Here is a 24,414-nt window from a genome sequence, read left to right as displayed (position 1 = left end):
CTTAACCACTGGACCACCAGGGAAATCCTCCCTGAAGCTTTGATGGCATGTTTCCTCTGGTCCTTTTGTTGGCTGACTTGGGGTTTCCCCCATCAGCCATTTTTCTTTCTAAAAAAGGTCATTTAAGTCACACTATAATGGAAAGCAAACAGTGCTTTGTAGTGGAAGAAAATAAGATACATAAAGAAATTCAAATTTGGCTGAAACTGACCAAAATGTACATATTTTGTTTTGAAGAGAATTAATACCATGGCAAATATTTTAAAAGATTTCCATTACTTACTAAGTTGGGATATATACTTGTTTCAGCTTACTCTCAGCTTCTGCTGCTTTTAGACGTTTCTAATTCAAAAGATAGATAAAATATTTTACACACGATGTCGAATAATTATTACCACTTCATCTGCCTTAAAAAATTCACAAGAAAATAAAACATTAAAGTATAATTCAAAAATTGCCTTTTTAAGATGAGCTTTTCTTTCATGCACGTAAACTGCAGTGATTTGTAAGAAAAAAATCACTAGATTCTGAGGTACAGAACTACAAGTATTAAAAACATTTTAGACACAAATTTTAAAAATAAAGCAATGAACAACTCCGTTTCCTATTCCTCCATGAGTAGATAAACAGGACTTATAAGTAACTATTTTTACTTTTCACATTTAGTTTCTATTTTATTTCTTTTTTGCCCTTCTCAGAGGGAAAAAAAACATGCATAACCTTTGCTTTTAGAAAATTATTCAGAGATGATTAGTTTCCAAAGTCCATGAAAGAGGAGACAGTAACTAATCTAAGTCCAATTAAATAAGCATGTACCCTGAGATGTTGGGAGACATGCAGTAAACTTTAAAGCTTGTCTGAACTCATGTCAGAGTTTTAGGAACCAACTAGGAGCCAAATGCAGGGAAAGGAATGGGGAAAAGATGATATAATCACATCCAGAGAGTGACCAACACAGTAATAAATGCAAATAGGGAAGGAAAATAATGTATGGTAGATACTCAAAATGAAGACAAATCAGAATATAAGACAACCCTCCATTTGCTCAATGAGAAGGAAACAAAAACATTTAAGGAGACAACTTAAAACTTTTAAAGAAGGAGCCCAACTTTTTTGGAAATAATTTTATCCAAACACTTTCAACCATCCTTGATGCCATCATCGCCGCCATCTATCTTTAGGGACTCTTTTCACTTTGAATAACGCAGGTTTTCCAGAGCACATGGTCTTCACGCTACCTAAGTTGTTTGAAGTAAGTATCTGGGGGGGTGGGGGGTGGGGGCAGGAGAGCAACTTTATTAGGAAAGCCAACAGGTGAGAAGATGGCAGACTAATGTCCTAAAGAACCATCTTGCCGGGATTTGGATGCTAATTTGAAATGAACACTTTCTGAATTATATATGATGTGATGCTGGGAATCTTTCAACAAGCCATGGGTATCTATTCACTATTCACAACCTCAACAACTCACTATGGTAATTTTTTAAGTGATCTTTAAATTGTATTTTTATAGCATCTAACACTTGCCATTGGGTGATCATATACTTAGGAAAAATAATGTCTGTGTTAAATATACTTGCCCCTTTCTTTACCAGTTCTGACATGTTAACTAGAAGAATATAATATACTGACTGAGGTCACTTGAGGAAAATGTATCTTTCCCCCAAAAGTAGTATTACTCAAAATAGGTAACTAACAGAATTACCTCAATTTGGGACATTTGGGGAGAATTTACAAAATAAGTGATTCCCTGCTTTTAGAGATAATTTTGGAAAAAAAAGTTGTGTGCTTATGTACGAAGTATCAAACTAGTAAAGACTAACTACTACAGTTAAGGTCAAAGACTTAGGGGGTATAACCACAAAAATGTCTAGGAGGGTTCAGAAGATCTTTTACACATTTTAAGTCATTCCTGTCAACTATACTCACAAAGAGATGAAGCACCAGGCACCTACAAGGAAAATAATACCTCTCTATTGGTATCTTTCCCTGCTGTCTGTCCAAAATATTTATTATAATGGAATCTGAAGTAAAGAAAATATCGAGACTAAAATCTTAAAATAATATGTTAAAGATATGAAATCACGTACTTTAAAATGGTCTAGGAAAGATAAAGCAAACAAAACAAATTTAAAACTAAGCATATTGCTAAGAAATATTAATGTATAAATAGAAAGTTCATTTTAATGCAATTGTATTGGTAGCAATATGAAAAAATTACCTGCTGCACATATCTGTCAGTAGTTTTCCACATGTAATAATATTCAATGATGCTAGTCAATGATTTCCAAGGGAGCTGAAAAAAAATTTAACATGATAATGAAAGCAAGCTACCGTAGAAACTCTTTTCCTTTAAAACCACATCTTAAAAATAAGGAGGTAATAATCCACATGGAAGATGCATTCTAGAAGAAATGTTTGAAAAACTGAAATTAATTCTGAGCAAAAGGGTCCCCAAACAAGTTCTATTCAGCTAGAGATGCTGATACAACACATTCCATTTCTCAACTCCCATTCTGTTAAAAATTATAAACCTTACAACTGAAAATATTTCATGACTTACTCAGTTTTTCTCGGGCTATAGGTGGGGTGGAAGTACAATTTTTAGAAATGATATTTTAAAGAATCTGGACTGAGTTCTTCAACTTCCAAAGATGCCACCTACAACTGGGGGTCATTGGTCTCTGGTATAATATTTCTCAATCCTTTCCAAAACTGCTCTATTCTGATCTATTTTGTTGTAAATAAAATGAAAACCTAAATCTCTGAAAAAGAACATAGCCAAGTGCGGTACATATTAGAAAAATAGGAAGCTTGCCTGCTATTTTCCATAATTATTCAAAATGGCCAAATGAGCCTTTACTTATGAGACCCACAATGAAAGAATATATTTAATATGTCCCTCTGTAAAGGGAGATCTGTTAGTCTTCCAAGATGCAAATCAGGGCAGATCAAACAAAATGACTGATAACATTCGATTTTTAGCTGTTGTGGCAGATTTTACTGAGAGGTGACTCAGCACCCTCTGACTCCCAGCTTGCCCTAATGCACCACTAGGGTTAGAGTTAAAATAGTTCTTCCCAGACCTCAGTGCAGCTAGGGGTCTGTTTATGACCCACATGTACAACAACCATGCAGTTCCTGTCATCTCCACATTTAACTCACCTGTTTGGTCTAAAGAGAAAAATAAATGGAGTTCAGAAAAAGGACGTTATTTTAAAACTTAACTGGGTGGGAACTTCAACAAATGTGGTCTCCTTACAGGAACAGATCGGCACAGCTGGCATTTGGATAGCAGTTAAAGCAAATATAATTTTCTCCAATTTAACAAGCAATCTAATGGAGCTGAAAGTGTCTGAGGGATGGTGTCAAGGAGCCAACTACGGCAACACCTCACAGGACAGCTGAGGCGCAGTCTCCAGGGTTTTAAGCAAGCCAAAACCTCTTATCCCCTAATTCTTCTTCTTCTGGGAAATAGGCCCGGGCATGCAATTTACTTGGAAACCTGAGAAAAGAAAACCAAGTGACCCTGTAACCTGAGCTTCCTCACGAGTCAGATTTTATCTAAGCCCTAAAGTACTAATCAGCTGTACTCAGCACCAGCACACTCTCATCAAGGAGTAGTGTAGGTCACATCTCAGTGTGTCCACTCCTGGTACAGTATCATTTCTCCCTCAACCCTCACTCAGCCTTCATGGGAGTTCCAACACGTCAACTGAAGAGGAAAAAATCCGAATGTGGCAGATGGCTCCGCATGATGTACTGGCACCCACTGGAATTATACTGCTGCAGCATTTCAGCCCCAGGCAGGAGTGACTGCGAAGCCCAGTGAAGAAGGGAGATCCTTTTGGAGGGCAGAACATTAGAGTGGACATCTGGTTTTCTACTCTGAGTTGCAAGAGAGATGGCCAGAGGTACCAACCCACACCCATCCTTGGACAATGGTTACTTACTTGTCACAATGATCAGGGACTTGAAAGGAATGAGATTAGACGACTGGTAACAATGAGGCTTATAAAAGAGGTTTGTGGGACAGACATCTGAGGGTGGGCCTGGCTGTGAGGATATCTGAGCCCCCACGTTCACAAAGGCTCCTCTGCAAAGGAGGTTTTTCACTCGTCTGCTGGATTAAGATGATCCCTATGGCTATAAGCCAGCCTCTTTCCCTAGCCACCCAATGACTGCTCAAAGGACACGTAAACAAAATGGACACACATGTGGATGCCACCACAGGGATGTCCTCTCACCCATTCTGATCTGATTACTCCAAGTGTCTAATCTGCAAGGAACAGAGTACACTGGGCCTCAAACATGGCACCATTCCTGGTAACATGTCAGTTAGATTAGACTCTCAGCATCCGGGAATAGCAGTTACCTGTTTTCATTGAATGGACAATTATTCTAGATATGATTTGCCTTTTCTGTACTACTGACTAGCAATAGCACACACAGACTTATGAATGACTTACTCCCGCAAAACACTGCTTCTAACCCAGGGCCCAGAACCTTCAAGAATGAAGGTTTGGGTCACCCCACCAGACTAAGAACTCTGGTCATTTAAGATATGGAGGGGAGAACAGTGTGTGTGTGTGGTGGGTGCTGTTCTATCCTGAATGGCAATGAAGGCATCAGGAAGAGCTTCACAAAGGGAGAACGGAAGACTAACGAAGCTATCTATGTTTTCTTCCTGGCTCAGTGTAATTATTTTCCTTCTGCACCCAGTTCCCTTTCTATTTTGATATAAGGTCTGTTGGTGGTGGTGTTTTTACCTTTCTAATTTAATGCAGCAGTTACAAGCTATAAAGACAGGGGTGTGGCTAAAACCAGAAGAGGAATAAACAGTGACCAGAGATGGATGCTGTGACATTAAATTTAAGCCTCCCCATTTAAGGAGATAGTACCATATTTTCTAATGATTCAGGGATAATTACTATTGTTTTAAAGTTGATGTCTGGAAAGGAAGCATGTAGAGACGGCAAAGATGGATGTTAAGTAGTCAAAGAAGTGGGTGGTGGCAGAAACTGTACACCCATTTCCAACCTACTTCCAGCTTACCTTCCTTGAAGCTCTAAATACATTTTCCCCAGACACTCTTGAACAAGGATGCAGACATACAGGCCAGGTTTAGCCAAGCTGACAAATGTGCATGACATTTAGATATAGGAGTTAGCAACATCAGAATAAGGCTGCATGCAGGCAGACTGGATAGTTTGGCAAGAACAGTGGCTGGGATATCATGTTCTTCTGGGGCTTGTGTGTTGACTTTTCTGCCATCCATGTCCGACAGCACGGATTCCAAGCAGCAGAGGGCATGGGTCTTTCCACTGTTTCTGGAAGTGCAGCATCCAAACCTGGTTCTCTAGTCTTCCCAGAGATTTTATGAGAACCTAATATCCTGTATGCCTTTCGGTTTAAATTATAGTGAATTCTGTACTTACCAACTAAGAACCCTGACTAATGTAACCAAAGTATCTATCCTTTATTCTAAACTAGATGAGGTTGAGTTTCTTTCACGTATAAGCAAAAGTACTCTAATACAAAAATTGGTAAAAAGTGAAGTGTTCTAAGAATAGACCCTAGATACATGGCACTTACTGACAGTCAAGGTAGAACAGAATCATGCAAGATTGCTGAGTAGAGGTAGCAGATGTTGTAGTGGGGTTCCTGTTAGAGCACTGCCATTGTGGGGTTAGATACCGCTCTTGGCTTCACAAGTCCTGTCTGTGAAGCATCGAAACGTGGATCCCTGGCTAACATCTGTTAGCCTTCTGACAGCCTTTAATAAATTTCTTTCTCCTCATAATAGCTCACTCAAATGGAGTCTGTCATCTCTAATTATGACTTGTTCAGTATCCTTTCCAACTTCCCTCTAGTTCACTTGCTTATGCTACAAAGGCTAGAAATCCAAACGTTGTATTTCTAAGACCCCCTTGGATTTATTTCTGCCAATCAGATGTATGTGTATAAGACAAATTCAGAAGTGAATTAAGCAGGCATAGAGTGGATGGTGCACAAGGGATCCATTTTGCTGCAGCAGAAGTAGGAGGCACAAAATTGTTCTAGAGCCAGTGACGCTGCTGGAGGTTTCCTGATCTCAAGATCACGGCTAAAGTAGTGTGATCCTGGCTCAGAAGTTAACCCAGCAGCTTCTCAACTTCCATATGGGGCAGAGGTTAAGAGCTCACTTGTGGAACCATTTCTGTGGGACTATTCTGAGGTCCAGCTTGAGCCTACTTCTCCAACCCTATCAATGATTTTAAGCATCTAATTTCTAAAGTTAAATCCCATTCTGTTTAAAACAGCTCCAATATTTTGTTATCTGCAACTGAAGTCTAAATGATACAACAGCCAGGAAATACCCTTTGCTGAAAGGAGATTCTATGGCAAAGGACTCCACTGTATGAAGATGGGAGGACTTTGCTATTTTGCCCTTTGAATTTTCAAGTTCCTCTGCATATTTCAGGGCCTGTTTAGGATGTAGAAATCCACAAGAGAATGTCATCCCCACTCTAAAGATGAGGAAAGAAACAGATAATTTATAAAACCACACCAACTCTTTAGTCCATCAGAGAGCTAAGATTACAAGACAATCAACTGAACTAAATTCCCAAGTCACTCCAAGGAGAGACAGGCCTCTAAGTATTTTTACTTTGGCAGAGCATAAAAGAAACAGGTGATGAACAAAAAAAAATTTGCCAGATTATTAAAGGTCAACAGTGGGCTAGGACAACTGTTTAGCATCTGTGGAAGCTCTAGACACAAGGGGAATCCAAACACATTTGCCAGAGATTTCTTATCAGGTGTTCATCAGAAAGAACTGAGCCAGTGGAGGAGACCTGAGAAATCCATAGGTGGTGGTGGAAATTTGAATGTACACAAAGAAATGGAGAGGGGCAGAAATGGTAAATTTTTAAAAAATAAGTAACAATAAGTAAATAAAAATGGGCGGGGGATTAATCTTTTTAAAAGATCACTGATTGCCTAAAGCAAGAAATCGTAATAATGCACTGTGAGACTTGTTACATGTACAGAAATAAAATGTATGGCGACAAAAGCACAAGAATGGGAAGGAAGAACTAGAAGTGTACTGTTTTATGGTTCTTATAATCTATGTGATCTAAGCAGAATTTGATTGAAGGTAAACTGTGGTACATTAAAGATATATATTGTAGGGCTTCCCTGGTGGCGCAGTGGTTGAGAGTCCGCCTGCCGATGCAGGGGACACGGGTTCGTGCCCTGGTCCTAGAAGATCCCGCATGCTGCAGAGTGGCTGAGCCCATGAGCCATGGCCGCTGGGCCTCTGCGTCCGGAGCCTGTGCTCCACAACGGGAGAGGCCACAACAGTGAGAGGCCCGCGTACCGCAAAAAAAAAAAAAAAAAAAGAAGAAAGAAAAGATATATATTGTAAATCACTAAACAAAAGTTTAATTAGTAAGCCATCAGGAGAGATGAAATGGGCGTCATAAAAAATTAATCAAGAAAGGGGGAAGAGGGGCTTCCCTGGTGGCGCAGTGGTTAAGAATCCACCTGCCAATGCAGGGGACACAAGTTTGAGCCCTGGTCCGGGAAGATCCCACATGCCGCGGAGCAACTAAGCCCATGTGCCACAACTATTGAGCCTGCGCTCTAGAGCCTGCAAGCCACAACTACTGAGCCCGCATGCCACAACTACTGAAGCCCGTGCACCGAGAGCCCACGCTCCACAACAAGAGAAGCCACCGCAATGAGAAGCCCGCACACTGCAACAAAGAGTAGCCCCTGTGCAGCAACGAAGACCCAACGCAGCCAAAAAAATAAAATAAATCAAAATTTTTAAAAAGTGTGTGGGGGGAATAAAGAACAATGGGACAAATGGAAAACTCAGGGTAAAATGATGGATTTAAACTGATAATTATATATATATATATATGTATATATATATATTTTCTGCGGTATGCGGGCCTCTCACTGTTGTGGCCTCTCCTGTTGCGGAGCACAGGCTCTGGACGCGCAGGCTTAGCGGCCATGGCTCACGGGCCTATCCGCTCCGCGGCATGTGCGATCTTCCCGGACCGGGGCACGAACCCGTGTCCCCTGCATCGGCAGGCGGACTCTCAACCACTGCGCCACCAGGGAAGCCCAGCTAGAGACTTTTAATACTGCTCTCTCAACAAGTAACACAACAAGTGGGCAGAAAATCAGTAAGGCTCCAGAAGACTTGAACAACTTTATCAATAAACTTGACCCAAGTAGCATTTATAGAATACTATACCTAACAGCAAAATATCTGTTCTTTTCAAGAGCACATGGTGCATTCACCAAACCAAACCATATACTATGGTAGAATCAATCAAGTCTTCAAAATGTAAAATTTGTGTGTGTGTGTGTATGTGTGTTTGTGTGTATTTAACAAAGTATGTTTTCTGAACACAACAGAATTAAACCAGAATTCGTAACTGAAAAATATATGGGGAAAAAATCCTACAAATATGTGGAACTTACTTCTAAACAATCCATGGATCAAAAAGGAAACCATAAGGAAAAATGAAGGAATGAAAATGAACACACAACTTATCAACCTTGGTAAGAAGGTGAAGCTAAATAAAGCAGTGCACAGAGGGGATCGACACACACCCTTACCTCCATCAGATGTTCAGCAGAAAGAATTGGGACAGGGCAAGAAACCTGCCCATTGGTGGTGGTGTGGGTGTGCACAATGGTGATCAGCTGCCACTGGGGACCAGGCCAGAAAACCACTTCCCAGATCCTTCTCTTAGATCCTTCTCTCATACAAAGCAAAAGTGTCTGCCACTGGAGACGGACTAGAAACCATCCCACCCCCAAGTCCCAGTCAAAGTGCAGTGGCCAGTGGAGGGGGACAGGAAATTTGCTCACATCCAAAAAGCCCTGCTAATAAAAGGCTACACAAAGCAGAGACCGGTTGCCACAAGGGAGCTGGGGGAAGAACAGAATTGCTGTGGGAGCTCCACCACTGAGACTCAGGCACCCAAAGTCTACCAAAGTCTGGGCAGGAACAGGACAACTAAGAAACTCCCTGCACCCTCACCATGGACTTGCAACAGCATACTACCACAGGGGGAAGGGCAAAATGTGGAGACAGGCTCTGCAGTGCAAGGCCTGCTAAGGATGGGACAGGAACACAAGAAAAAAACCCTTCTGCTTTCCAGGCCCTACATTAAGCATAGGTAAGACTATGACGTCTGTGGATGTTCAGTTCACCTCCTATTCATCCCACCAGCAAGGGAGGGACCTGCCCCTCAAGACAGTGGAAGGTGGTCAGATATACAATACATGACACTGGAGACAAACTAGATGAGACTGACAGCAGTTTATTAGTCACTTATACTCACGGTCTGGGGGAAGAGGACACTACACACCATGTAGGGCCACACAGGGGCTGTACTTGGGAATAGTGAGCCCAGTAGGGGCTGTGGAAGTGTGGCTTTGCATAACAAGAGGGTGAGGTATGCCCTGGTTCCGGAAGAAGGTTCCCACAGGAGGATGTGATTGGCTTGTGAGAATAATTCTGCCTCCTGGCAAGGGAAGTGAAACCCATTAGGTTCAAGGCTGAGTGGGGTGTAGGTGAATTAGTCAGGCAGGAAAGGATTTTGCGTATCCGGCAAAAATGGGGAGATTCAGTTAAGCTTTGGGGCCCTGTGAGGCTCAAAGATATAAAGGTCGTACATGAAATATTAAGCCTTCCAGTACAGTGGTACATTGAAGGTAACCAGAACAACAATAAAATCCAAACCTGGCCAACTAGAGACTGTATTAATATACTGAAGGATCTAGTTGAAAAGGCAGACAATGCACATGAATAGATGGGGAATTTACACAGAGATAAAAAGCATAAAAATAAAATATGACTGTTAGGAAAATATGCTATCATATTTGAAGAATTTCTTTAACAAGTTTATTGGTATACTGGACATAGCCGAGAAAAGAGTTAGTGCACTAGAAGACAGACCAATACAAATTATACAAACTAACACATAAACAACAGATCTCAGCTCTAGGAAACTCAGTGAACTACAAGTAGAATAATTATAAAGAAAAGCCTGCCAGGGCTTTTGGTTTACTACTACAGGTTCATACTGTAGTAGTAAAACAAAAGTAAAGAGAAAATCTTGAGCACCAAGAAAAAGAAACATTTACATACATAGGAACTTCTCATCAGAAACTACGTAAGCCAGATAGAGAGACATCTTTAGAATACTCAAAGAGGAAAAAAATTTTTAATGAATTCTATAAAGAATGAAATCTCTCTTCAAAGGGGACAGTAAAGTTTTTCAGACAAGGCAGAAGTCATTCTCAGTCAAAAGCTGAATTCATTGTCAGCCAAAAAAGTATTAACAATAAATGGTTACAGGAGAAGCAAAGTTTCAAATTAATGATCTAAGCTCCAACTTTAAAAAAATACTAGGAAAAGATAAAAGCACAGAAGCTCAGAGCAAGCTGAAGGAAAGAAATAATAAACATAAAAGCAGAAATCAATGGAACAGAAAAGTCAATCAAATCAAAAACTGGTTCTTGGGATTTCCCTGGTGGCGCAGTGGACAAGAATCCGCTTGCCAACGCAGGGGACATGGGTTCGATCCCTGGTCCAGGAAGATCCCACATGCCGTGGAGCAACTAGGCCTGTGCACCACGACTACTGAGCATGCATGCAACAACTACTGAAGCCCACGCACCTAGAGCCCGCGCTCCGCAACAAGAGAAGCACCTGCTCACCACAACTAGAGAAAGCCCACGCATAGCAATGAAGACCCAATGCAGCCAAAAATTAATTAATTAATTAGTTATTTTTTAAAAACTAGTTCTTTGCAAAGATCAATAAAATTGATAAACCCCTAGCCAGACTAATGAGGAAAAAAGAAAAGCTAAATTACCAGTATCAGGAATATCTGAGGGGACATCACTACAAATCCATCCCACAGAACTTAAAAGTATAATGAGATTATGAACAACGTTATGACAACAAACTAGACAAAATGGACAGGAAGAGATACGCCAGCAAGAGGAGGACATACCAGCCTTTGTAACCCCACAAAAACCAATAATTAGATAGCTATCAACAAATGAAAATTGCCCTGGGAAGGTGCAAGAGTCAAAGAAGAACCTACAGCAACACAGTGCAGCAAAAAATGGAGAATAACTGCACAGAGAGTACAAAGAGAGGATCACTGAGGAGATGGACTTTAGCTGAGACATCTGGAAACAGCTAAGAACAACGAAGGGTGGAGGCTATCAGTATAAGCCACACGCTGGATACCACTGCAGTCACCAGTGGCCTGCTCTGCAGAGAAGCCTGGCAGCCCTGGTCACTGAGGACCTCAGCAGCACCCAAGAGAGCTGCTGAGGAATCCCTACATGTAGCTTGTACAGTAGAGGACTCTGTAGCGTTTTTTGGAATGGACCTCAGCAGGCTCCTTTGCAGAAGAAACCGGCAGCTCCTGCCACCGAGGTAATCAAGAACCACTGCTGCTGCTGGCCTCCTAGAGAAGGAGATGCTGCTGTACTCCTTCCAGAAGATGTGCACACCCCAGACCCCTGGCTGCTCAACAGGCACTCACATCACAGGAACCAGATCATATGCTTCAGTCACTCTGTGAGCACACACACTCCACTCCTGGCTCAGGGGCTGATCCAAGCATGCCCACACCTCAGGCACCACTGCCACCATGAGGGCACTCCAAGCCAGACCCAGAGCCAAGAGATGTCCCCTTGCCGATGACATACGCTGTGGGAGAAAGAGAGATCAGGAGGTCCCCAGCAGCCTTTGCCACTGAAGACCCCAACAGCCCTCTCTGTTGCAGCAGACACCTGCACCCTTGGCTGTTGCAATCTTTACTGACACTGACCTCAGCTGATAAAGCTGAATGCGCACTATGCCAATGGGCCTTCCCAGGAGCTAGAACCAATGCACCCCACTTGCCTGGTACCCTTGCACCCACCTGCAGGTGAAGGTCTTTCCCCACTAAAACCAGTCTGTAACGTCTGTAATGTCCGCTCAGTCAAATGCAGAGATTAACACGAGGTTATGAGAAACGTGAAAAATTAAAGAAACATGACACTCGAAAAGGAACACAGTAATTTTCCAGGAACTGATCCCACAGAAATAGAGATCTAGGATTTCCGAGACAAAGAATTCAGAAGAATTGTTTTAATGAAGTTGAGTTAGCTGCAAGAAAATGCAGATAGAAAACTCAATGAAATTAGGAAAACAATATACAAACAAAACAAGAAGTTCAACAGAGAGAAATCATTTTAGAAAACCCAAACAAATTCTAAAGCTGAAGAATACAATGAATTAAATGAAAAATACAATGCAGATCATCAACAACAGACTTGATCAAGCAGAAAAATCTGTGAACTCAAAGACAGGTCATGAGAAATTATCCAGTCAGAGGAGGAAAGGGTAAACAAAGAATGAAAAGAGAGTGATTCCAATCAGAAGAAAAAGAAGATCACGCAGAAATAAATGAAATAGAAACAAGGAAAACAACAGAAAAGATCTATAGACTAAGAGCCGTTTTTTTGAAAAGATAAACAAAATTGACAAACCACTGGCTATACTAAGAAAAAAGAGAGAAGACTGAAATAAATAAAATCAGAAGTGAAAGAAGAGACATTACAAATGATATCACAGAAATATAAAAGGATCCTAAGAGAATGCTATGAAAAATTACATGCCAACAAATTGGATAATCTAGAAAAAATGGATAAATTCCTAGAAATATATAACCTATCCAGACTGAATCATGAGGAAATAGAAAATGTGAACAGAAGACTGAATCAGTAATCAGAAACCTTCCAACAAAGAAAAGCCCAGGACAAGATGACTTCACCAAACATTTAAAGAAGAATTAATGCCAATGCTTCTGCACATCCTCACCAAGGTCTGTTATCTCTCATTTTTAAAAAAATAATAGCCATCCTAACAGGTATGACGCAAAATCTCATGGTGGTTTTCCCTGATGATTAGTGATGTTGCACACCTTTTTTGTTTGTTTGTTTTGACCATACCACACAGCATACAGCACCTTAGTTCCCCGACCAGGGATCAAACCCATGCCCCCTGCAGTGGAAGCCAGGAGTCTTAACACTGGACCACCAGGGAAGTCCCTTGAACACCTTTTCATGTACCTGCTTTTCACCAATGATGATGATGTTAGCTGTAGGCTTGTCAAATATGGCCTTTAGGTTTATACATTACTTTACAAGTATAGGGTGGTGGAAGGGAGAGATAATAAGTTAAAAACACCAAAATGGGGTTAGCAAATGCAAACTATTATATATAGAATGGATAAACAAGGTCCTACTGTATAGCACAGGGAACCATATTCAATATTCTGTGATAAACCATAATGGAAAAGAATATTTTTTAAAATGTATATATATATATATATATGTATGTATGACTGAATCACTTTGTTGTACAGCAGAAATTAACACTGTAAATCAACTATATTTCAATAAAAATAAATAAGTAAATAAAACAAAGCCTAAAGATCTAAAAAAAAACAAACAAACACCCAAAGCTACACAAAACACAAACCCTCTGAAGAGTAGCCTCCTGATGGTCTATCTAAGCTTTTTGACACTGGCGGCCAATACCAAGCTCCAAAATACAACAAATCTAATGTGGACTGGCTCATCAACAAGCATTCTAACCACCTTCAGAAAAACTTTATCATGCCACAAATTTACAAGAATTTTGTTAGATCATGAAGGTAACAAAAAACCATTTAACAGCATTATTGCTGTTATACTCGTTTTCACAGCATTATTTTACCTTCTATGAATGCCAGCCTCTATGTCCAAGTATATTGCACCAAGCTACTGTTCAGAGTTATTTCCTAGTCCTGTATTAAGTGCCCAGGAGGGCTGTCTAAAAGGTTCACAGCTGAGCGTATACCCGTCAATCTGCTGTTCTCTCCCTTTACCATCAGAGGTCCAGCTGAAACGCCAGTTAACTCCGTGAAGACACTCCTGAGTTGACTGGCACAACTAATAATTCCCTTCCCACCACTTCCACAATACTCGTTCTTACTACTGACAGAAATAATTACATTATATTTTATTTGAGGGCTTATCTTTCAATCGCTTGATCTTGACTATGAATCATTCCCTAAAGTAAGGACCACATTACATTTCTGATGAATGTCTAGTGCACACTTAAGGGCCTGGTATGTTGCAGGTGCTTAATAAACATTTGTTGAATTGAACTGAGTTCAGAATGATGATCAGGACATAAAATGAGCATGTCACACTCAGTGAAGGGAAAACTAGTTTCACTTTAGTATTTCTCATCTTCTACTCCTTTATCAGGCCTGCAGCCTTTGTTCTTTAGGGGGTTTTGTTTTTGCGGTTTCTATTTAGTGGTGTAGCTACATTATATTAGTAGCATTGCACTGCTGTGTTATTCTGACCACCTGAAGCTAAATGCCACCAATGTATTTTATATTCCCAGCTGCACACCCTGTAAATTGAAACCATGACATATAACAACCTGGGTGTCAGTAAAGTTTTGCCAAAACAAATGCCAGTGACACTAACAGCTTTAATTATCATGTTTAGGATTTAATATATCAACTCATATAGATAAGTAAAATTTTCCTTCAGAAATAATTAAAAAAAGATGCAACAACATAAAAGGCAGGATCTTAGCTCACATTAAATACTTCATAGGCTACAATGAGTCTATTTTCATAAATTTTAAAAAAGAATGGCTGCTGGGACTTCCCTGGTGGTCCAGTGATTAACAATCTGCCTTGCAATGCAGGGGATGCTGGTTTGATCCCAGGTCGGGGAACTAAGATCCTGCATGCCGTGGGGCAACTAAGCCGTGTGCTCTAGAGCCCGCTTGCCACAACTAGAGAGCCCATGTGCCAGAATCACTGAGCCCGCACACTCTAGAGTCCATGTGCTGCATCTACTAAGTCCGTGCGCCACTATAGAGAAGGCTGTGCACCGCAACAGAGAGCCTGTGTGCCGCAACTAAGATCCCACACGCCGCAACTAAGATCCCATGCACCACAATTAAGACCCGAGGCAGCCAAATAAATAAATGAATAAATAAATAAATATTTTTTAAAAAAAAGAATGGCTGCTATAGAAAGCTATTTATGAACTTCTCAAATAGAAATTTCCCCATTTCAAAGAGACTGTAAGGTTAATTAAAGACAGCAATTCCATAAATACAAAGACAAAGGAAGTACATAATAGTAGACAAGATTACCTAGTATTTAAAATGTAAGTAAGATCTTGCATATCATCAAGAAGAGTAAAGATGGAAAACCCATAAAGCAAATTCTTCTGCTCTGCTTGATACAGGTCGTTTCTATAATAGAGGTCTGTATCAAATTCAGGCTCAATGATTAGTAAGATAACTAGAAAAATACTGAAGGTTTAAAAGAGAGCAACAAGCTTAAAAGGCAGAGATCAGAAATATTTCGTGCAAATGGTTAGAAAAGCTGTGCATATTTTTAACTTGGAACTCAGAGAGAGGTGAAGAGGATTAATTCATATTGCCTCCTGACCCTGAGTCTTACAATTACTGCTCAAGACAAATGTCAGTTTCTCCCTCCACAACACTGGCCTGCATTCTACATTGAGCAGATGAAAATTACTACGTCACAGGCTTGCTAGATGAATAGTTTAAGATTTACCAAATTTTTAAAACAGATAAAATATTCCCACCCCAACTTTTATTTAATTCACAATTTTCTACTTACAAAGTCTTGACGTATGTCGTTGAAGTCTTTGCCATATTTTTCCAGTGCCTCTTCAAATAAACTAGCTTCAGAGGCCGACCATTCTTCCATTTCATCTCTGCATAAAACAGGTCCCCCAAGTGGTACTAAGACACTAATTGCACTGCTCAAATCATAGCTGTGCCTATACAACGTATCCATAGCATGAAACTAAAAAAAAACAAAGAAAATGGAGAGAAAAGATCAGCCAGAAATGCAAACTTGTTAGATTATTTAAGAACAGAAATATTAAAATGCATGATGCACTTAATTAGCAACAATATACTTAGTATTTACTTTTTCAGTAACACAATTAAGAAAAAAATTTAAACAATGGATTTAGGCAGTTATTTAAAACATCACGTATTGCTTTCAAGAACATGTTGATTTGTACCTTTTAAGGTATGTATTTTTTTAAATGCATTTGTTTGTTACAGCAACCTAACTATGAAGATCTAGGACCTCCAGGAATTAAAATGGGAACCCAGTAAGTTCCATCATCCTTTTGGTTAAAAGTGCCAGAGTCACTTCAGCTATTGTATAAGGTTGGCACAGCCTTCCTTGACAAGGGAAAAAAAAAATATGTAGACAGAGGATGTATCAGAGTGAGAAAAAATATTCTCAGGTTGGAGTAAGAGAATGATATACTAAGAACAAGAGATGGAGAAAAAACAATGAAACTGAGAATGATGAAAACAAAATTACACATCCATGTTAAACAAAACAAAACAAAATTATATATCCATGTAAAAACAGTAACTTAGTTGAAATTCTGTAAGACCAAGAATAGATGACCAGGCTTGCTTGGAACAGCTACCTAGGCCAGTGTGGATTTCATATATATTTCAAGGGTGAGTGATTTGAAAGGAGGAAAGATAGATTAGGATAATATAAGTGGCTTTTTTCAGAAGTACCTAGGGTCTAGCTTATTTTAAAAAGATCTATTCATAATATGCATGCGTATTTGTATGTGTAGCAGGAAACCTGCTGAACAGGACAGTCAGTTGTGTCTGGATAAGCATATAGGTGTGGTACAAATTTGGTTGGTGATCAAATCCTTGCCAAGTGAGAACTAGTCCTGTTTAAACTTTCTAACATGTGAAAGCCAAGTTTTACACCTTCTACACAAAGTATCTTCTGATAATTATTAAAAATTTCATAAATGAGGAGAGTCACGTCTATGTTTGTTAAAAATTTAGCTTATAAGTGATCCCAAAATATCTGGTAGGGGACAGTGGACAGTTCCCCACTGGTACAAAAGCATAAAATAAGCTCCAATATCAACTAACATCTATTAAAGAGAAAAAAATTATTAGCTAAAATACACATTAAAAGTACATATTTATACTGTGATACATAAAGATGCTGAATATGAATTTGTTGACAGAGCTAACGGCAGGATTTAGGACATGATTAGGAACAGTAACTAACTGCTTTAACAAGGGTTGACATCCCCCCTAAAATAAATCATTGGATTCCACAAAACAAAAGCAAGTAGGGATTTCATTATCAATTTCCTAGGTGTAACCACAGCTAAGACCATACTGACCATGTGCAGACTTTTGCTATATGTGTCACAATCATGGAGTAATAACTTCAACTTTCAAGTGAATTTCTTCTCACCCTTCTGCAGCAGGGGTTACAAAAATGTTAGAATTGATCTTGATTCTTCCCTTATGCTCGGCAAACTTCAGAATCAACTAAATTCCACTTCTCTAGCTAACCTCTCACTTGACAGATTCAGCCGTTTTAACTGTATGTTACAGTTATACACTCTTAACACCATCCCTGAAATTAAAAAACTATTGTTTCTAGATAACTGATCTATAAAAATGCAAAGATCAACAGCATTGAGGGGTCCCTTCAAACAATAATATATTTCCATAAACAACTATGTTTAAAACTCCTAAATTTACAGTGGATAACTAAAAAAAAAAAAAATAGCATTCAAAATCAATAATTATACAAGTTAACTGCTGCTGAGATTCCTCAGGAGATACAAGTAATTTTTATATTGAACAGGTGCTCTGAAACCAAAAGTCACAGAATTGAATGAGCTTTTCTCAGCTGTTATTATACCAACCACTCAAAGCATGAATGGATTTTCAGTCTTTTGCTCATGTTAGGTGAAGGCAAATGCCTTCCTTATAGGCACTTTTTAAAATGACGATGGGCTATTATCTAATAAGGCTTCAAGTACCAAAGTAATATCCTAGCCTCTATAAGTGATTGTAACCAAAATCCCAAGTGATCAGGTTGTTTTCTGTTTGTTTGTTTGTTTTGTGGTACGTGGGCGTCTCACTGCTGTGGCCTCTCCCGCTGCGGAGCACAGGCTCCGGACGCGCAGGCCTAGCGGCCATGGCTCATGGGCCTAGCCGTTCCGCGGCACGTGGGATCTTCCCGGACCGGGGCACGAACCCACGTCCCCTGCATCGGCAGGCGGACTCTCAACCACTGCGCCACCAGGGAAGCCCCGATCAGGTTGTTTTTAAAGGTTCTGTTCTTTACAGAGTGTGTTTGTGTTACTGAACACTGAAGTAAGCATTTGCTTTTGAAAACTAGCTCCTGCATTGTGTCACAAATCAAATGGAAAGACTGAGTCGGAATAAGGCTGACCACAGCTATGAAACCTCCATAGCCCACACATTTAGACTACAGCCCAGGGGAAAGTGTAGTAATGATCAGTATGTGTAGAAAATAAACATCCCATGAGACACAGGTACTGTGAAATGCCTAAGGAATAGTCCTGTTAATAAAAATCAATGACCAGGGGCTTCCCTGGTGGCGCGGTGGTTGGGAGTCTGCCTGCCGATGCAGGGGACACGGGTTCGTGCCCCGGTCTGGGAAGATCCCACATGCCGTGGAGCGGCTAGGCCCGTGAACCATGGCCGCTGAGCCTGTGCATTTGGAGCCTGTGCTCCGCAACAGGAGAGGCCACAACAGTGAGAGGCCCGCATACGGCAAAAAAAAAAAAAAAAAAAAAAAAAAATCAATGACCAACTTTACAAAGGAAACCAGAGGATCACATTATTTGCCAGGAGTGCATATTAACTCCATCTTTCTGACATACATAGAAGCTTCTTCTGAATGAACTTTTGTATAGTCTAATCCAACCACAAAAAGCTAGTAAGTAAGTAAAACACAAAATATAGTTTCTAGAACAAAAGAGACAACATCCAGTGAGGACTCACAGAAATAAGCTAAGAAAAGACATAGGAGTTTGACAATGTAACCAACAACTTACAGTTTATCAGTTAAGATAAAAACTCAAAGAGCTAGACATATAAGAGAACATACTGGCTGATTCCATTTTTATAAATTTTGAGAAAAATAACAATTAATTTATGATGAGAGAAGTCAGAATAATGATTACCTCAGAAGAGGGGATCATTGACTGGGAAGAAGCATGAGGGAACCCTGTTCATCATCTACATCTGGGTGGTGGTTATATGGATGTAGACATATGTAAAAATTTATCAGCTGTGCACCTAAGTGTACTTAATACACTTTATTATAGGTATACCTCAATTTAAAATAAGATAAAGAACCTGAAACTGAAAATCCTCCCTCCAGATAAATACTTTGCAAAGATACCATCTTTTCAATAGAGATACAGATACACACAAATCCATTCAAATCTAAATTTTTAAAAATCAGAAGAACTCAGTACAAGCTGTTCTCTCTGCCAAATAGTGGTGAAGGTGTTGTCACATTTCATCTCATTCAAAACAGATGGAGATGACAAACAGAAGTATTTTAGGAGAAAGAGTGACAATGAAATCTTGGCAGTGGAATTCTCATCTTTTGTTCATTAAGCAGAATCACATTTTGGTAAACTGGACTATTGTTTGGCAAAAATTTACTCCCTCTCCTGGACCTCCAAGGGAGCATATTCTTCCACTCTGCTGAGGTTGGGCCTGGCCATGTGACTTGTGTGGCCAACTGGCTCTTAAGATGTGTGACATAACAGAGCCTTGACATGGGCCTGTGCATTTGGCCTTGTGCTACTGACTTTTGTCAACAGAGGATGAGAGATACATGGACTAGATGTGGACCTAACCTGCAGCTTCTCACCTGAATCAGCACAGTACAGTTCAGCAGAATCCTAGACTATCTGTACAGGGGTGCATGAGAAATTAATGTTTGTTGTTTATAAGCCAATGAAATTCTGGGCATTGTAATAGATACTGCATTTTCCCTTTTGAGAATTAAGAGCTTATTCACCCAGTGCTTAGAAGTGCTGTGAACAAACAGCCTACAGCTGCTGCTTCTCTTTGGAATGATCTCAAATTAAGAAAGGTTCATCGCCCAAGGTCATGCCCTCTTCCTGGGGCAGCCAGCATCCAATGATGCAGAAGTGTAAAGGGTGAGGCCTTCATTCACACTGTATCAGAGCCTACCTTCTCCCTCTGTTCAATCCTGCCTCCTTCCCTTCTCTTCCACAGGTGTTGAGCCCAAAAGTACTTCCTAATAAACTTCCAGCATGCAAATCTCATCTCAGAATCTGTTTCCCAGGAACCCAATCTGTAACATGTGACATTATTTTGGTAATGGCTAACTGATACCCATATATATTCAATACTATCGATTTGCTCAGTTAAAAGTTTTACAAAAAGTTTACTCCAGCACAAACTATAGCATTCAGACCATCAAATCTATTTTAAAATTAATGAGCATATAGTTTTTTCCAAGTAGAAATAAAAACTCTCATGAGTAAACCTCAAACCACGATCAAGGCAAAAATTTTTATATATGAGAAGTATGCCATCCAGTCAATTTTTGCTTCAATGCACAGTACTCAAAGCAAAATCCCTCATTCATAATCAGATTTGTTAAGACCTGGTTGTCATTCACTCAAATCAATCTATAAACACCCAAGAGCTATGTTCTTATGTGTACTCATACCTTTCGATTATTACCACGAGAAAGCTCCAGGGGCAGCAGGCCATAGTAGCCCCATGGCTCTAATGTCACTTCCAAAATCTACCCTGAGCATAACTGTGGGTTCTTCCCCCCAGCTCTGATTCCAGACACAAACCAGGCAAATATGGAATACAGCTATGTGGAGACACTGGAGAACAAGCAATGCAGGGAAGGAGAGGCTAAGATAGTTCAGGAAGAGGAAGTATGAGAGATGAGCTTCCACACTGACCCGAGCTTTAACTTTGAGGTATTTTCTAAACTGCTACAAGAGAGAACAGACCAAACAGAAAGTTAGCTGTGACTATGCTGAGGTGAAAGTGGGCAAGACCTAGGGAGCACAATCCTCAGGAGGATTATATTCCAGGCCCTAAAGGAAATCACAATATGTTAAAATAATTGGTATCATACATGTTCTCTGATCACAACCCCCAAAGCAATTAAGATAGATTTATTTATTTAGACAGAACCACATTTCCTTGGAAATTAACTCTCAATCAAATGCAACATTATAAAGTAAATTAGGAAATACTTAGAACCAAGTGATAAAGAAAATAATACATATAAAAATATGAGATACAGAGGGACATTTAAAATCTTAATTACTAATAACAGAAAAGTAGATAAATAAAATTAATGGGCTAAAAATTGGTCTTTAAAGCTGGTATAGTTAATATCAGGGTAAAGCCAAAGAAAAGTAGAAGGAAGAAAATAATAAAGAGCAAAAATAAATTAAACAGAAAACAGACATACAATAAAGAAGATCAACTAAACTAAAATTTCATTCTTTTAGACAATAAAAGAGAAATTTCTGGCAAAACTATCAAGGAAAAAAATGGGAAATGACACATAAACAATAACAGGAATAAAAAGCTATTTATAACTACAGGCATCAAAAAATTTCCTAATTAAGAAATACTATCAGGGAATTCCCTGGTGGTCCACTGGTCAGGACTTTGCGCTTTCACTGCTGGAGCCCAGGTTCGATCCCTGGTCAGGGAACTAAGATCCCACAAGCTACACCATGTGGCCAAAAAAAAAAAAAAAAACCTATGAAAAATTGGAAAACCTAAGGAAAAATGGAAAATCTCCTGATGTAACTGACCAAAAGGGACTTTTTTTTTTTTTTTTTTTTTTTTTGCTGAACGCGGGCCTCTCACTGTTGTGGCCTCTCCCGCTGCGGAGCACAGGCTCAGGACGCACAGACCCAGCGGCCATGGCTCACGGGCCCAGCCACTCCACGGCATGTGGGATCCTCCCGGACCAAGGCATGAACCCGTGTTCCCTGCATCGGCAGGCAGACTCTCAACCACTGCGCCACCAGGGAAGCCCCCAAAAGGGACTTTAATAGAATAAAAAATTACTCTAATTATTAATCAAATTATAACCACAACCCAAATGGAGCGACATGGTACAAAACAAATGGCCTGTGCTCTTCAAAATGCCACAAAAGAGAAAGAATGGTCACAAAAGAGAGAAAGAATGAAGAACCGTTCAGGATTGAAGGAAATTAAAGAGATATGACAAGTAAATGCAGTAAGTGATTCTCAAGTAGATCCCGGATGAGAAAAAAAATTTTTTTTCTCTTATTATAAAGAATGTTACTGAGACAACTATGGATCTGACTAAAGCCAGATTTATAGTACTATAAATTGTTAGTAATATTAAATCGTTATAGTACTATTGTTATAGTACTATAACAATGTTCATTTCCTGAATCTGCAAATTGTATTGTGGTTCAGTGAGAAAATATCCTTGTTCTTTTAGGAAATACCTCCTCAAATAATACTTGGCGATAAAGGGACATCCATTCTGTAACTTACTCTCAAACTGTTCAGAAATAATAATAATATGTATACAGAGAAAGAATGATAAAGGAAACGTGGTAGATGTAAACATTTGGGGAATCTGGGTGAAGGGGAATACAGGAAGCCTTAGTACTATTTTTGTATTATCTCAAAATACAAAAATAACAAGTTTTAAGAAATTATAACCACAAGGCTTCATTAACTCACACTTGTAAAATCCAAATCTCTTCACCCTAGACAGAAGTTAAAACAATTTTCATTGTATTTCTCCATAGTTCAATTCTACGGTGACTTTCTAATGTTTCTTATATTAGTTGTCAAATGCATGGGAGAAAAGTAAAGTAAAAGGCGACATACACCCAAAACAAAAAATGAAACAAAAACAAATTTAAGCTTAAGTTTAAAAGAAAGAGATGGATAAACAGACCTTAACACAAGCAAACAATTCCCCCTAAGACAGTCCGCAGTGTCTCTAAGCCCATTTAATAACATTTTAAAATTCTTAACTGCAATAATACATCATAAGACAAAAAGGAAATGTGCCTAATGTAGAATATTATTGCCTTAATGATGTATTTAGAAGGAAGGAAAATTTCACGTTTCATATTTTTTACTGCAGTGGTAGTCCATTAGTTCAAATTCTAATTTTACGGTCTTGGAAACATGGATAATACTGTTAAGTTTTAGCAAACTGAGTTTTAAAAATTATGTGAATTCTCATTTAATCAATTTTATATTCATTTTGAAGACTAGATTTTTTTAATGTGAGTTGATGTCTAAAATGTTAATCAAAAGATTCATATATTCTGCTGAGTACAATTTCTATAAACGATGTAATGACTATGATTTCCAAACTGTTCTCAATTCCTCAAAGCCCTAAATGAAGTGTGTGATTTGAACAGGAATCACAAAGAGAGTGAAGTGCATGGTCAACAGCTGGCATTTTTACAAAGAGCATCTGAAGAATAAAACTATTGTTGGTTAAATCAACCTTCTCTTATCAGAAAAATAAGTTAATTATCTTTTCTAAGTTCTTCTTGATGGGAAAATTTTTATTGTAAAAAGTATAGCTTGTTTTAAGCAGAAGATTTTAAACTGTATAGTGATTTCCTTGTAACAATTATATTAACATGCATGGTTAATTATAGCCTAATGACCATATTCAAACTTGATAACCTACTACAATGATAATAAATATGGCATGAAAAAACCACTTTCAGACAATCGGTAATGCTATAAAATCAGAAGAAAGTAAATGAGACTCAACAAAGATGGGGGGGCGGGGAATGCATCATTGTTATCAGCACAACAATAACAACTAGTATTTATTGAGCTCTGACATTGTGCCAGATACTGTTCCAGATGATCTACAAGTATTATCTTGTTTAATCCTCAAGTTGATATCAAAAGGTAAGTCAGAGACAGACTTTTCCAGAGGCTGGAGGAGGACACTGAGGCACCACCTACTTTCTCTTCTAGTGAGGACAGGGCCTCAAGAGCCAGAAGAGCCCAGTGTTTGTAAACATTACCTTAAATGAAGGTGCATAAACTGCTGAACGTAATTTCTTCTAGAATATTGATGGAAGCTCAAAAAGACTTGTGACATAGCATTAAATCAGTTGTCTTCCACCCAACCTGGACAGCCAATGGCACAGGGAGCTCTACGCTGCTCCAGAGAATGCAGGGGCCCAGGCCCAAGGCATGCTCTGGGGAGCCAATGCAGTTCCATCAAGTTCTATATGCTTGGATACATATATCAGCAATTATAGGGGTATGTCTGCATACCCTCTTCTTGTCAATCCATAACCTCAGGGCAGATAGATTTTATTTCCACTGCAGATGAGGAAACTCAGACACGGAGGTTAATTAACTTGCATAAGGCTATATGGATCAAAAGCTATAGCTCTGGGCTTCCCTGGTGGCGCAGCAGT

General features: G+C 39.4%; 1 protein-coding gene across 1 annotated transcript in view; it reads right to left on the bottom strand.

The window, feature by feature from the left end:
* Window positions 1–24,414, bottom strand: part of MTA3 (metastasis associated 1 family member 3) — a 158,472-nt gene that overhangs the window by 35,417 nt on the left and 98,641 nt on the right. Inside the window, exons 9-11 of the mRNA XM_060117054.1 lie at window positions 15,738–15,926; window positions 2,222–2,296; window positions 284–342 (exon numbers count right to left, since the gene is read on the bottom strand). Coding sequence (XP_059973037.1) covers window positions 284–342; window positions 2,222–2,296; window positions 15,738–15,926 — 323 coding nt within the window. The remainder of the gene's footprint in view (window positions 1–283; window positions 343–2,221; window positions 2,297–15,737; window positions 15,927–24,414) is intronic.

Source organism: Mesoplodon densirostris, chromosome 14 (assembly GCF_025265405.1).
Source record: "Mesoplodon densirostris isolate mMesDen1 chromosome 14, mMesDen1 primary haplotype, whole genome shotgun sequence".
NCBI classification, from domain to species: domain Eukaryota; kingdom Metazoa; phylum Chordata; class Mammalia; order Artiodactyla; family Ziphiidae; genus Mesoplodon; species Mesoplodon densirostris.
This window is presented reverse-complemented; position numbering and strand designations above follow the sequence as displayed.